The following is a 15868-nucleotide window of genomic DNA, read 5'->3' as shown; positions in this document are numbered from 1 at the left end:
TTTTGCTTTGTACATGTGCTGAAGAGGGTAAATGAGAGTCAGTTATTGATGCTTAACCTGATGGGAATTTTGAACTTTAATTAATATCTGGGCCTTGATTCTGTGGCTCACAGTTCCTGGGGAGGTTGTGTTGATTTGCAAGGCTCGTGCAGGGTTGTGTGAACAGTAAAGTCTGACTGTTGTACCAGCTGTGCTCAGTGGGGCACAGCTTGAGCATGCACAGCACCAGGCATTTCAGTCTCAAGTCAACAAAAGAACTGTCTACAGCTATGCTATTCATTACATTTTGTAAGTAATTCCAAGGTATATGGAAGAAAACACAGCTTCCTTCATCAGTGCTTTAAATTGTGGCAACTTGACAGATTTACCATTCCCAGGAATGTGTGAAAACACTGCCACATTGCTCTCAGGGTTTTCATTTCCTGGTTCTGACCAATCTGTTTTCTGTGACAGGACATCAATGAAATGGTGCGAACGGAGCGTCCAGACTGGCAGAATGTCATGCTGTATGTTACAGCAATTTACAAATACTTTGAAACCTGAACCCCAATCATTCAGCAGATCCATGGGACACAACCAACGTGAGCTACCAGATGGAAATCTTACTGAAATGCTAATCCCCATTTCACTGAAAACTGGCAACATTTGAGTCCCCTCAAACTTCAGTGACACTATCATGGATTGCCTCAGATTGCTTCAGCTACTAAGCATGGGAACAACTGTTTAAAATAAAAACTTGTTGCCACAGTGCTTGGAATAACCCAAGTGATTAAGCTATTCAGATTAATTATGTAGCCTAAAGAGCCTGAACTACTTCTGTGCTGCCTTTCCAGTCAGACTTCCTGAAACTTTCTTTGCTGGGAGAGTGAGATGAATGCTTCCTCTGGCATATAGGAGACTGAATGTACAGATCAAGCTTTGAGAAGGAAAAGAGTAACATGGCATCATATTACTGAACTTCCTGTAGCATCCTGGTTTCACAGACTCTGAATATTCTACCCACAGCATAAGGCAGCCCCATACAGTAGAGTTCTTAATGGTAACTTAGTTACTGCCTATACAGATATTTTCCATCCTTTAAAATGTGCACAATATTCTAGGAAAACAAGCTTTGATTCCATAATGACAAATTGAGGGGAAAAGTGCTCTTGATACCTCGAAAAATCTGGCACAGAAGAAGTCTTCATTCTAAAGCTTCATTATAAGCCTACCTCTGTCACAGTGATGTGGCTTTCATCTTTACCTTATGGATTGTAAAGACTAGCACATGCAGCTCCTGGCTTTCAGGGTACACTACACTTCAAGGAACCTGTGCAAAGTCCCTGTGCTTCCACTATAAGAGAAATGAATCAATGATCACCCCTTGTCTGGCTTGTTCTTTGCTCTCTTCCTGCTTTGCCTGTGCAGCCACCCCGGGCTCTCCTCTCCAGCAATCTGAGCACACGTCGTGGATGTCTGTGGTGGAAGTTTGGAACTGGGATAGCATTTCTTCTGCTCAGAAGATACTCTCAATAAGATGTAATAATGAAATAGTTTGTCTCAAAATCCAGCTTTGCCATTTTTTGTGTGGTTTTTGTTGGTCTTGCACATCTGAGTGACAGAAGGTGAGATGTTCTCTGGGAAGGACTGTGGAGGAACTGATGTAATGTGTGTCCACCCAGTCATCTCAAATATTGTGTGGAAATGACTCACTGTCACAAGGAAGGAGTTGAGAAACTTTAGTCTGCTCAACTTCTTTTTCTTTCTGAAAATGTACCTGAATTCATTTAGCAGCTCTTGGGCAAAAGAGTTTAAGTGCCTTAGCTATCATTGAGTTGATATGTCCTGGCACTTCAGGGCCTGCTGTGGAATGTTAATGGCTCCCAATGGCTTCATGGCTCCATTTGTCACGAGCTGTTTGTTGTAATCTTGTTTGTCAAATCCAGGGGAAACTTCACTCTGTCATTGCTTCTGCCTCTTGCTTTTCTGAACACTTAGCAGCAGTTCAGCCATGGAACATCTCATTAATATTAAGCAGAAGCCAACTTGAGCAGTGAGTTCTGTAACAGCTGCTATTTATAAGCACAGGCTCTTTCAGCAGTAACCCCATTGTAAAGAGAATAAATCTGTTCTATGGTGCTCTTACGACTGTTAAGGACAGCTTGAATGTCATAGATGTTAACCCAGTGAATGCAACTGTGCTTGGCATCTGTGAAACTTCTTCATGGTAAAAAAGCACAGATTTAACTCAAAAATATTGCCAAATCCAAAACCCCATCATCTGAAGAACATAGCCCACGTGAAGAGTAATAATTCAGCATGTCTCTAGCATTGTATAAGAATACACATTTACACTGATATGTGCCTGTGAGAATTATGGAACTGTGCAAAATAACTACTTAACCTGTGCTGAGGGCCTTTGGAGAAGTTTTCAGAGCAGAAGTGTCTCATTCTTGCAGCTCTTTAGAACCAGAAGGAGAGACCCTCAGATTATTAATTGGTGCATTTGAAGAGCCAGCATAATCTAAAGACAGTTGTTGCAGACGAGGTTTCAAGTGAAAGATCTTCATTAATAGATTTTAATAAAAGTCTGAAATGCATTTTCCTCTCCTCTATATTTCTTCAATTTTTTTTTCTTCATTAGTTTCAGTAAGAATAGTCTTAGTGGAAATACACATTACTGCTGTCTTGCTTTCTATCTCCTATTATTAAATTCCAGATTTTGCCAATCAGTGTTTTAAAACCCTTCTGTTTATCCTCTGAAGTGATATCCTTATCTATGATTGTCTTAATCATTGCCTTAGAGTTAAAAAGTAATATTTTTCTAATGAAAAGGATCACATTTCTTGATCTAAATTCACTCATGACCTGTTTTGGTGAGGTAATTTGAGCTTTGAGCTGATTTTTTTTCTGTCCAATGGTCATCTTCATTTACCTGGAATGTTGTCAGATCCTTAACTGCAATAACCCTGAGAGTGTCACCATTTGTCAAAGGAGAAATCGTGTTTGCCAGATCCCTTCTGTTAAAACATGAACTGCTGGTTTTCAGAGAGGAAGAGAGAGAAAAGCCAGCAGTAATTATAATAGGGATCTTGTTATGAACTTCAGAGCTCTGTGAACTTCTTCTTGGTGTGATCTGTCTGATGACACTCTGTGAATCCAGCTCAGGAAGAGGTTTCTGTGTCCTGCTGTGTCTGAGCCTGTCCGTGTGAGGTGCTGCACAGCTGCCCAGGGGAGGGAGTGAAGCAATGGAGCAGCTAAAGCAGACACAGTGCCCTGCTGCACTCTGCAGTGAGGCTCTTTCTGAAGCTCCAAACCACATTCAGTTGCTCAAGAGGAAAAATAGCAGTAGCCCTTCTGGATGTGGAATAAATGTACTGTTGTGTTTTGTTTCTGTTCATAGTTAATCCTGAAACAGCCTTGCTTTTTGTTCATGTCAAGTGCAAGTTTATGTTGACTTACTTCTCTTTTAATCCAGAAGATATTTCTGAATGTGCTGAAAATATGTTGTCATCCATTTATATTTTACTATGTGCCTTGCAAAAGCCTGTGCTGTAGAACATCAGGGTTACTCATGGCCAGCTGGGCAACAAGAATGGAGCTGTGTCACATCCTGGTGCAGGTACAGCCGTGTCATCCTCTGGATGCTGTGGAAACACTCCTGTAGGTGTTACACTAGATTTGGTTTGGTTTAATCCAGTTTGATTTGGCTGTTTGTTCCAATAGAAACACTAATTTAGTATCTCCAGTGTGAATCTCTGGCCCTCATAAAAATGTCTTATTCCCATGCCTCTGAAATTTTAATTTTTAAATTTGTGTTTGTGGATAGTTTGTCCAGAATATAGTATATAATTGTGATATACTCTGATTTAAAGGTAGATTTTTGTCTCTTTTGCATAAAATATATTGTTCAAGTTACACTTAGTTTTTCTGATAATTTTTTGTCTCCAATTTTATGAAATATTTCCACTGTTTGTGTTTTTCTGTAATGTGTCTTAGAAGGCCCTTAATTTGCCAGAGCTAAATGAACTCTGCTTTAATTTATTGGTGTAAGCTCCTGTTCATGTCCCTAGCAGAGAATGCTCTGGTTTTGGGTGCATGAAGAGAAATAAATTGGAGCCCTCCTGTCCTGGTGCAGTGGTTTGAGCTGCTGAGGATCTGCCTTGTGGAAGGTGTAGCTGTGACATTGGAGTCTCATTTTCTTACTGATCTCACTGTTAAGTCCTTAGCTATTTTTTCAGTTCCAGCACTCCAGACATTTGGGTTCATTTGCATCACCAGAAGATTATTTTCACTCAGTTCTTTTTCTGTACAGATTTGGCCCAGGGCACAACTTTTATTCCAGCCTAGCTTTAACCAAGATTATTTGGGAAGCTGGAGATTGGAGAAGTTGTGGGTGTTTTTCTTCCTGCCTGTGCCTGGTCTGGGGACACTGCCTGGTGTTCAGGTGGTGTGTGACAGTTCCTTCCAAAGGCTGAAGTGAAAGTTACACCTTTAAACTCTGTTCTGTGGTGACTTCACTTCTGGTTTGCCTCTTGCAACTAACACAGCCCCAAGCAGGAGCTCCTAAGGGGCCAAATTCTTCTGGGGAGGAATCCAGCTGTACATCTTCATGCTGCTTTTTGCCTAGAAATGAGTAATGCTGAGGTGGTCTAGAAAGAGAACCTTAAAATAGTCATGTTCATGGATGGACTGAGTTAACTATGGTTGTTTGTGGTCCTTCCCTAGACTTGGTAAATATTTATTTCTGTTTGCTTTTTATGTTCTGTGAGCTCTATTTCTGCAAGTCCTTCCTTTAAGCTGCCATTAGTGTATCCCTTTCTCCAGGCTAATATTAACCAGTTTGAGACATGACTTGGTGAGAAGGGCTATTCAAGTGTGTTTGTCAGCCACCAGTGCTGGACATGCCATTGTGCTTTCCCAAGTTAGTGACACAGACAGCTCTTAATACCTTCAATTGTCCCTATTTAGAAAGGTATTTTTAATAGTATTTCTGCTTTACAGGAGAGGGGCTGGATGGGTTTTAAATTACTGTGTGGCTTGCTGTGTCCCTCCTTCATCTAAGGTTCTTCTGTTGTGTTCCCTGATTTCAGAATCAGCCTTGTAGTACACTATAATTATCTAGCCCAAGATGTTAAGCATCTGGAATATGTAGCAAGTATGCTGTGGATAATTAATGCTAAATAACTTAAAAGGTTGAGGTTTGTACAGTTCTGATTTCTGTTAATTGATCCAAGTTGTTTTTTCCTTATGTTTTTGCTACACTTGTCAGTTGTTTAGATGCAAACACCCTTGAACTCTGTTTGACAAAGCCACTGTCCTGATCTCCTGGAGCTAATTCATTCTGGGATATTAAAATGATTTCCTCCCAATGAAGCTTTAGTAAAACCTGTGAGTACCAGATGACTTCCTTCCAGGTGACATTAGCTTTTGCTTGGAATATTCCTTACCCAAAGGCCACTGTCTGCCCCAGAGTTGCACATAAGCTTCCCAGCAGGACTTGGGGATGCAGAGCAGGAGGGTAAACATAAAGGAGGGTAAAATAGCAGAATATTACAGCAGCCTGATGCAATTAAGCTGGTTTCATTTTAATCCCCTATTTTCAGGGGTTTTCAGTTTAGGCAAAAGCATTTACTGAAAGCTGAAATGTGGCCTGTTAGTTCTCCACTGGGAAGTATGCTTCTGTTTAATAATATTTTTATGAGATTGTATTTATGGAAATGGAAAGAAAAATGTCATAAAGCTAGTTTTGTTGCACTTTTGTAAGGCTTTTGTATTTTGCATAGTTCTAGAATATGAGGAAGTTGCTTGGGGAAGTCAAGGCTTGGAACCTGCTGTGCCCCAGCACAGGAATGTGTGATGTGCATTTTCACCTAGGGATCCATGTGTTATTTTAATTGCATGTAACTGGTGTATTTATATGGTAGTGAGGGAGCCCAGCAGACATTTCCTGCTGCACAGGAGCCATTGGCAGTCCCAGCTCCACAGTTCATGAACTGACCTGTTCTGACTGTGGACTGCACTTGCAATAATGGAATAGTCCATTTGTGATTCTGAACTCTTTCAACAAGTAAGGAAAAAGGGGCTCTTCTCTTTTTTTCTTTCTTTTTTTTTTTTCTTTCATATTTTTATTTTTTTGCTTTTTTGTTCCATTGTTGAAATGTCTCTGGAGGCTTTTAATGGTTTCCAATTATTGCATATGCTCAGTTAGGATGGTTACTTGGAAATCAGTTCGTCTAGGAGGGCACAAATACATGTAACATTCTCAAGTAATTAATCCTTGTAATTTACAACATTTCAGTGTGATAGAAACTTTTGGTTTTATGTGTATTGTAAGGTTAATTTTTCTGTCTATAAGTAGCACTTTTATATGTATCTGAAGGGTTTTTTTGAACAGAAATGTGTTTTTTTCTGTATATTATCTAATGGGAAGAAAGTATAACACTACTAAACAAGGCATAGACTAGTTTGCCTCCAGACTGTAAGTTCACTTTAGGTCAGTAATGATCAGGAGCTGTTCAGTGTCTCTGAAGTAATTCAGTGATCCCATCTAATACTGGACAGCTCTCCTGATCAAACCCAGAAGGGCATTATTTGGTACCCTCCTCCTCTTGGAGGGTGCTTCCAGTTCAGGTGTGAGGCAGAGCTGACAGAAGTGGGAGGAATTTTGGACTTGGTGGAAGAACAGAATTTTGTTGATGCCTCAGTCTGACTTCAGAGCACTATACTGGATAAGGACTAACCTTGTTTGAGATGACACTGCAGCCAGTAATGATATCTCCTAAATAGCTAATTTAAAGCTCACTTTCCATGGCCTTTAAAGATGACATAAACCCAGTGATTCTAAAAGCTCTTCTCATCCTTCCAGCTCTTCTGATTTGTATAGGTTTTGCTCTTCCCTGGAGCACAGCTGTTGTGTGTCAGTCTGTGTATGGGTTTAGAAATTCCTCCAGACAAGTGCAAGTACTTTGCTTTTTGAATAGTTTACACATATCTTACATAGAGAGAGGCTTTGCATAAATGTACAGATGTACCCACATGTATAAATGTGTGTACAGATAAGTGCTCCTGCAGGTTCTGAATAACATGGAACGTGTTTCAACAAGTGCTTATGTCTTGAATACTTAGGCTGGTGTATTAGTGTATATATTTAAATGGCAAGGAGGAAAAAACATGTTGTTTGCTTCTGGTTAGAGCTGAGAAATACAGCTCTGAGGAAAATCTGAATGAGTGTTCCAATTGTATTTCACCCTGTTTGTGGTTTGAAAGCCCCAAGTTGGTAATGATTGGAACTTGAGAAGTCAGCAAGCCTGTGTTAAGCTAAACCTTTTGGAGGACCCAACATGCTTCCAGTTTGCAAGGACCACTAAAGACCTGGGCATTTACTTTCTCCATGGTGTATTCTGTATGAGTATTTAGTATGTACGCCTTCAATTTGCCAATGTTGCCATGTTTTCTCCTTAATTATTCATGAAATAAAGGTTGCAAACAGGAGAATGTGTGCTTGTTTTCTTGGGGGAAGGCCTGCACAGGGGGCTGTTCTCAGGCTGCCTCTGGCACTGTTTGTTCAGGAGTGTTGCAGGAAGGTGAGGAGTGTGTGCCAAGGGCTTGTGTGCATGTCACCTCAGGATTTTTTTGGAAATCCTATCTCTCTTGGGATGCCAGCAGCCTCCACCCCCAAAGGGCTTTAAGTGATAAGAGAGTGAATACCCCAGATAAGAGGGACATGTTTAAGGCATCTGCTTAGCCTGTGTTGTTCTAGAGAAGGAAATTGCAAAGAATCTGTTCAGTTTAGGCAACTTCTGCAATACATTGCAGGATTACAATTATTAAATGTAACTTAGCCCAACCCCAGTAAGGCAATTGTGTGCTCTCCCCTCTGTCTCTAAAGGAGTTGGGCAGGAGAGAGGTTGGGGGCTTAATCTCTAGAACAGTTCAGACTGTTTGAAGCAGAAGCCTAAACACAAACTTTTCCAGGTGAAAACAAAGCTTAGAACACCTTAAACCTGGTTTGGTCTCAAATTGTCCTGGATACTGTTTCCAAATGCTGGTTTAATTTCAAGTGTTCTGGAATAAATCAGATCCAGAGGTTTGGATTGAGCTCCTAATTATTGTAAATGTTGTTCTGAAAGGCACTGGCTAGTGTAGGTATTTTAATTTTAGCTTTTTTTTTTTTTAATTATTTTGTGTGGTTTTCTGACTTCAGCGATCCAGAAAAGTTTCTGTCTCAGTAATGTTATTCTGCAAGAAAGTATCTTGTTTCTCCTTTCTTGAGGTGAAATATTCTCCCTGAGAGCTCCTTGCAGTCCTGCCTGCAGTGTCTGGAGCTGCTGGAGGTGTGTGGTTTAAGAACATGCCTGATTTAAGAAAAAATTTTAGTTCTTAAAATGGATTTATATCCTGTTTTTAGTGCTTCTCTTGCAAATAAATGTTTCAGAAGTGTTTTGCAGTACAGAAAATGCATATCTGTACTGCATGTCAGAAAATAGATATTCTTATTTTCTGGAGCTGCTGGAGGTGTGTGGTTTAAGAACATGCCTGATTTAAGAAAACATTTTAGTTCTTAAAATGGATTTATATCCTGTTTTTAGTGCTTCTCTTGCAAATAAATGTTTCAGAAGTGTATTGCAGTACAGTCATGTCAGAAAATAGATATTCTCCTTTTCCATAAGAAGCACCTGGCAGCCCATGGGAGGGACTGCTCCACGTGCAGTGGGCATCTGGGCTGGGCCAGGCCTCAGGGATGCTGAAACTGCAGGGTCTGCACAGTCTGTAGAGCTGCAACTTTTCCATATCCACTGAAATGATATTCCCTCACCAGAGTATTTTCATGGATTGCCTTCCAAGCTGACACTGAAAAATTCTGTTAAAAATGTGAAACCAGCTCCATAAGTGTGTATAAGTTGAATATAATAAAATTGGTTCATTAATTTTTAAGATCTTACTGTAATGAAAAGTTGCAGCTCTATGGAATAGTGAAATAAACACCTCTAAAACAACAGCAATGTAATATTCCATTGTGTTGAGTCACAGAATCTGATATTGGAGTCATGGGTTTTCTGCAGTTAAATTCTGTGGAGGAACTAGGTTAGCAACACAGACCTTCTGCTGAAATTGTTAAATTCTGTGGATAGCAACACAGACCTTCTGCTGAAATTGTTAAATTCTGTGGATAGCAACACAGACCTTCTGCTGAAATTGTGCTAAAGGGTTTCACAATGGCTTAGATGGACAGAAGAGACCTGGATTAAATCATGTCTGTAGCAGAGAGTTCTACAAAGGGCAGAGATCAGAGGAGCTCACAAGATGTGCATTATTACCACACAGAATTATTTTAGAGGAGACCCTTATCATTGAAGGTTAACTCCTTTCTAAACTTTCTTATGAACTAGGAAGCAATTTACAGCCAGTAGCTACAGCAGAACTTAAAAAACCAACAAAAAGGGAGCTGGGTTCTGAGCCCCTCTCAGCTCTCACTCAGGGCTTGGTCTGTGGTGTTTTTTCAGCACTACCTTTCCTTGAGCCCAGCGTTTCATCTTGAGACGTTCTCATATCTCAAGCTGGTTTTCTTTTTCATCCTCACTACTAAAGGTTGAGTGGATTCCCCTTTGAATTTGCTGGGGAAGCTGTGTTGGCATTGAGGAAGCCCCAGCACCTTCTCAGAATTCTGCTTGGTGCTGCAGCCCAGCACCTTGAGTGGGCAGGTTGGCCAATTAGTGTCTCTGTTCCTGGCAGCTCAAGATTAGAAGAGCATTTATGTCTAATTAAATATTTTTATTAGTTCCATTTCTATTAGAAGAGTTGAATTGAAACTTCTCCCATGCAAGTCTTTGTTCAGAAAAAAAGCATTGTCTAGGAATTTTTAAAGAAGCAGATGAGGGAGTGGTGCCACCAGTTCTAATCCAGGTTAAGGCTTTTATGAGCCTTTGTCTGCTGTTTCCTCTGTGTCACCATTGGTTAACCCTTTATGTAGGACTGAATTTCTGTGTATTAAATGCCCTATTTGAAAAATATGATGTTGACTTTTCTTAAATGGTCTTTGTCTTTCGGGATTTTTAGCTCTTTGAAACCTTCTTCATCTCATTGTGAAAATGGGGTTGGACCCAGTGGTGTCTCATCACAGTATTTCTGCCCTTAGACATCTGCATTGATCCTATAGTGTGGGGCACTATTTGTGCTTCTCTCCAGTGCTGTGCATAGCTCACTCCCTTGTTTATGTCCTTTTCTTAAACCATTTTAGGCTCTTTCCTTACGCCAGAAGCCTAAAAGTTAAGCTCTTAAAAATGAAAGAAACTTGAGAAGGAGACATAACAGTCTGGAGACAACCTCACTGAGCTGTTGACAATATCATATTTTTCAAAAATAAATATCCCACAGAGCACCAGAATGCCACTGTGTTGAGTTAAGGCTGTGTCTCCGTGGGGCCGCACTCGGAGTCCATGGGCTGCACCAGGGCACAGCCTGCCCTGGGCATAGCCAGGGCTGTCTGCAAAATCAGCTTTGCATTGTCAGCTTTGCAGTTCAGGAGCTGCAAAAAAATCCCCCCCAAAAAGGGCTGCTCTGAGAAATGAACACAGCTGGACTTTGGTGTGGGCAGAGACAAAACGCCACAGGAGGGTTTGGTGCTGCTCTGCTCTTGGCCAGGGGTGCAGCTGGCATTGAAATGGCAGCTAAAGCATGAGCTCAACTCTAAACCTCTGAAGCTGTGTCATTTTGCACCAAGGTGGCCAGCACACGCTCTTGCCTGGCAGGGAGTGGTGGGGAGCAGGGTCAGCAGCCACTTTTTGTCTCCAGTTTGTGTTGTGACAAAACTGGGTTATACACAATGTGTGTTTTGTAGAGTTGAGTAAGGGCTGCCCTCTCATTGCTCCTCAGAATGAAATGAGAATAGTTCAAGTGAAGAAGAATCAAGTGACTTCTGCTGGGCCTTTCAACTCCAACAGTTCATTTATTGTGTAAAGGTAAGTTATATTTTAGCTGTTGCTCTGCAGCTCCCACATGGTGATTCATGCTACCAGTTTTTCTTCTATTAATAGTTTACAGAGAGTGCTTAAATTTAGATTGAATTCCATCTCATAGTCTGTCATGCTGGGTAGCATTGAGAGGAATAAAGCCACAGTCTGTTTGGGCAGTGTCTTTATGGAGAGTAGTCAACTCCTGACATGAAATTACTGAAAATCCTTCCTTTGTTCCTGACCCAGACTGGACTCAGGCTGTTGGGGATATGCTTTGCTTCTTTTCCTTAAGCCTTTGGTAAAAGCTGAACTCCTCCTGTGCTGGAATTGAACAGTTGGTGCAAAAGGCTTCAGTCTCTGACACGGGAGTGTCCTTCATCATGATTTCAGCCATGGGCATTGCCAGCACAATTCTGCATGTGTAACTTTGTTAAAGGAGACACTCTTCAGAAAAATCGAGCTTTTCTCCATGTTGATTTTAAAAATGCAATAAAATATTTTACATTGAACAATGTGTGTGAAATAATCACATATATACAAACGCACATACAGCTCCATGTTGATTTTAAAAATGCAATAAAATATTTTACATTGAACAATCACATATATACAAATACACAGATTTGTATTTATATATATATATAAAACTGTCTTTAATGTTGAAGGATTTGCTGGTGTATCCAAAGGACCTCAATAACTGTGCCCTCATCCCTTCTTTTAGGCTAACACAGGTGTCTTTCATTGCTTTTGAGGAGATTCAGGCAGTATTTGTGGGAATGGGATGTGTACAAGTCAGAACACACCATTTTAAATGTCTTGTTTGACAACATTGAACATGTGTGCTAATGCAACACTCAGTTTGATGTTCTTGGCAAAATATGCATCCCTTAAATGTAATTTTGCACATATTAAATAATTCAGTCTGGTTAGAAAGAAAAATTTCATGACAGAGAAGAGCCTCAAAACTCATAAAGCATTGATCTCTTTGTAAAGACAGAAATATTTTTTTCTGTTTGATGTAAGATTAATTCTTCCAGAATCTGTCCTAGGCAAACTGATCATTTTTCAGTCCTCCACGTGAAAGCCTCAGTACCTGGGTACAATTTTCTGCTTCCCAGGGTGGCAGGCTGTGTTTGGTTATGAGTCTGTTTTGTGTTCCAGGGGTATCCCTGGTGTCCCCAAGGTGTCACTGGGGCAGTGCCACAGAGACAAGAGTGGGATTCTAAATGGGTCTCGAGCATGAGGTTTTATTTACTTTGCTCTCACCTTTTTGGAGTCAGCATTTCAAGGGTTGTTCTACACAGGCTTTCTAGAGTTCACTGCTTGAGCTGAGTTGCTGGATCTGAGGAGTGCAAATATCCTTATCCCCCTTTTCCAGGTGCCCAAACTCAGGAGTTTGTCTTGTTCAGTGAGCAGGATGTCACTGCAGCTCTGCTTTCCAGGAATGAGAACTTGGCTGCACATGGTAGAAGCAGAAAATGTAATTCCTGTCCTTGCAGTCCTGGACTCCTTTCAGCTCAGAGCTGGCTCTGAACGTGTGGCAGCCCCCCCATGGCTGTGGGGGCTGCTGGAAGCTGTTTTGTTTCCAGGAGGTTTCAGCCTGTCTCTTCTCAAACTCTGCCTGGGCACAGCACTCACAGTAATGCTGGTTTATTCTCCAGAGTGACCAAGGGAAGTTGCACTCTCTGGTGTTTCCACCCCTGCATTTATTATAAAAAACAAAAGATAAAAAAGCTGTTTGTATTCCTTTCTGTCAATTTACTGTCATTGGCCCTGGTAAGGGAAGGAATAAGTAGAAATACCCAGAGGTAAGGACAGTGCACATGGAATATGCACAAGAATTATGGTCTGGTACTTGACAGGGACAATGGCATAGAACCACTAAAAAACCAATTCATTTTTTAGTTCAAAAGAAAGGTAACAGATCTATTCAGATCTTATTATAGTAATGGAAATTGTCCTATCCAACTGCTGAATAGGACATAAACCAGCAGCTGCTCATTATAAACACAGTTACTTGTGCAGAAGTGAGAAATGAGCATGCAGAAGCCATAGAGAGTCTGGCCTCATTGCTCTGGGAGGTGTTAATACTGATTTTAACATCTTGGATCACTGCAGAGTTCCCAGCTGCACAGATAAAATCAATAGGTGACAATGGAGATCTGATGTGCCATCCAAACTGGAATGGCCAGTGAGGGAAGGAACCAGTGCTTCTGGTACCAGAACACTTTCATAAAAGGAAAGTAATTCCTCAGAAGCTTTAGAAACTGGTCAGGGAGCCATTACCAGCCAGTCCTGTGAAAGTACTTGGACATTTGTTTTGAATCTTCTATGACTTGCTGATTTAAAAGAAAATCTATGTAGTCTACATCAAATACTCTTAAAATTGGTTAGCTACAAAAAAATCAAAGAGTACAAAAAAATCAAAAGGTTGGGAAAAGAAACACCTAATGATGCATTTCTGGGGTCCTTCACAGGTGTGGTGATGAACATTTGTGACTTGGGAAACTTGTGAGGTGATATATTGAGGATGGCATGGTTGGAATAAACCCGTCTGGCAGTTCAGCCAAGAGCGTTGACTGCAACAGCTATGTTTAATGTATTTGAGAACAAAATAATATTTAGAAACTGCATCCCTGCTCCTTAAAAGTATTATTTCCAGCTTTCATTGATTTTAGTGGGAGAGAGTAATTTGGATGGCTTTGAGGATCTGGGCCAAAGAGTGAGGCAACCTCTGCAACACAGCAAACACTGCCCTGGAAGGAGCAGCACGGAGCAGATGCAGCAGAGCATGGCAGGCAGCTGATCCTGACCTGCTCCTCTAGTTCAAAAACAATTGCCCAGCATAAAATTTCATGGAATATCAGCTAGGAGTGGGAAAATACCACCTCTTGTACAGGGCAGATGTGAGACCCTTACATGAGTAGTATCCCATTCCTAGTGTCAGCATTTTTTTTAAAGCTCTGGTAAACATCATGTAGGCAGGTGGCATTTCTAAATCTATCATCTATGCAGCATGTTTTGATGAGGCTCCTAATTTTCTCATCTCCCACTTTTGTTTTTTTTCTCTTGACTTGGCTAGTCACTGTATGTGTTCCTTAAAAAATCATTTCATGTTAACTGTGTGGTAAATTACTCCAGCTTTTTCTGTAACTTCCTGGGAAAAATTCCTTTTTTTTTTCCTCCCCAGAGGATTCCCATTGTGTTTGGAGCAGCCTTCACTCTGCTCTGTAGCTCCCAGCTGGGCCAGCCCATGAACCAGCCTGCCTTCCTGACTGGGGTAAGAGTGCAGGGGAGGGCAGCTCAGGTGCTGGCTGCTGCTGCCACTGCTGGGTTTTTAATGCTTAGATGCTCACAGATTTTGAGGTTGGCACTGGAGGGGCTGGGGCCAGTTCTGCTCCTTCTTTCCTACTGTCTTGTTGCACCAAGGAGATGTAAAGCATGCCAGGGAAGGCAGGGTGAGCAGTGCTGGGTGTCAGTGGTGTGGGAATGCTTTTGGAGTGGGGAATCCTGGAATAAAACAAGGAGTCCCTGCACAGAGGGGCCTGGGCTGGCTGTCGCTGGGGTGGATCAGTCTGTCACAGGCTGGGACCTGCCATGGAGCTGGTGGGAAGCGTGGAGTCACGCTGGTGGTTTTTCCTGTTTGCAGTGTCCACCCAATAGGAACACGTAGATTCCTTACTTGCTAAGAGGTAAACTTGAAAAATAGAACTTAAAAAACTTAGAAGATACCCACAAAGACCAGTGGGATGCAGTTCTTGAGAGGTTCTCCCCCTGTTTCAAAATTGCTGCGAGATGAGTCACGGCTGTCCCCGAGTCCTGCAGGAGCGGAGCTGCCTGGGGACAGCGCGGCCCCAGGGGCAGCGCCGGCAGGAAACGTGGAGAGTGCTGGGCATCCACAGCCCGCTGGGAATGGGGAACTGCTCTCAGGGTCTCTGCAGAGAGCTCCTAAGCGCTTCCAGGGCTCCTTTCCGTGGGTAGTAGTGGCAGCTGGAAGAGGAGGAGTGGAGCTGCCCTGTGTGCGCAGCCTGGCCCGGTGTCCCCGCAGCCCCGAGCGCTGCAGCTGCGGGCTCCGACTGCTGGGTGGGTTTTCCAGCCTGGAAAGAAGTAGATGCTTAAAATAATGTAGCGAGAAAGCCCTCCTCTGCTCTCCTCCCCTCTGCCCTCTCCCCTTCCCTTTTCCCTCTCCTCTCCTTTCCTCTCCTCTCCTTTCTTTCCTCCTTTCATTGTATGCAGATCGAGTCCGGTCAAAGCGCGCTGCTGTCACTCGCAGGTCCCTCACGCCAAGCCAGGACTCTCAAGGAAGTTCCTTCCCTCTGCGAGGATGCTCTCCGGGCTGGCCGTGTCGGTGCCGGCTCGCCAGGTAAAGCTGCGGGGCTGCCGGGCGCCCGAACCGCGGGGCCGGGAGCTGTCCCGGTGCCGTCCCGGAGCCGGTCTCGGTGCCGTTCTCAGAGCCGTTCCCGGAGCCGTTCCCGGTCCCGGAGCCGGTCCCGGTGCCGGTCCCGGAGCCGTTCCGGAGCCGTTCCGGAGCCGTTCCGGTGCCGTTGCCAGGACTCTCAAGGAAGTTCCTTCCCTCTGCGAGGATGCTCTCCGGGCTGGCCGTGTCGGTGCCGGCTCGCCAGGTAAAGCTGCGGGGCTGCCGGGCGCCCGAACCGCGGGGCCGGGAGCTGTCCCGGTGCCGTCCCGGAGCCGGTCTCGGTGCCGTTCTCAGAGCCGTTCCCGGAGCCGTTCCCGGAGCTGTTCCCGGAGCCGTTCCCGGTCCCGTTCCCGTGCCGTGCCCGCCCCGCGCCGCCCTGCAGGGGGAGCCGCGGCGGCCGCGTCCTGCGCGGAGGCGGGAGCGGAGCGGGGCAGCGCCGGCACCGGGAGCGGCTCCGGGCGCGGCCGGAGCGCAGCGCTCCGCAGGCCAGGTGGGTGAGGCCGGCGGGCCGCGGGGA

The 15868-nt window shown here is 43.4% G+C and overlaps 2 protein-coding genes across 6 annotated transcripts in view; both read left to right on the top strand.

The window, feature by feature from the left end:
* The window catches only part of SPECC1L (sperm antigen with calponin homology and coiled-coil domains 1 like), a 62493-nt gene extending 55020 nt beyond the window's left edge, over positions 1–7473 (top strand). For both annotated transcript variants that reach the window (XM_039725832.1, XM_039725831.1), the window contains exon 16: positions 454–7473. In XM_039725832.1, the coding sequence (XP_039581766.1) occupies positions 454–543 (90 nt within the window). In that variant the 3' untranslated portion in view covers positions 544–7473. The remainder of the gene's footprint in view (positions 1–453) is intronic.
* Positions 7474–14278: 6805 nt separating this feature from the next.
* Positions 14279–15868, top strand: part of ADORA2A (adenosine A2a receptor) — a 30243-nt gene continuing 28653 nt past the window's right edge. The window contains exons 1-2 of one of the 4 annotated variants that reach the window (XM_039726019.1): positions 14279–15017; positions 15208–15297. The gene's annotated coding sequence lies outside the window, so the exon portion shown is untranslated. The other 3 variants (XM_039726021.1, XM_039726017.1, XM_039726018.1) reach the window with 3 other exon arrangements.

This window comes from Passer montanus, unplaced genomic scaffold (genome assembly GCF_014805655.1).
Source record: "Passer montanus isolate IOZ18808 unplaced genomic scaffold, ASM1480565v1 scaffold57, whole genome shotgun sequence".
Classification (NCBI taxonomy): Eukaryota; Metazoa; Chordata; class Aves; order Passeriformes; family Passeridae; genus Passer; species Passer montanus.
This window is presented reverse-complemented; position numbering and strand designations above follow the sequence as displayed.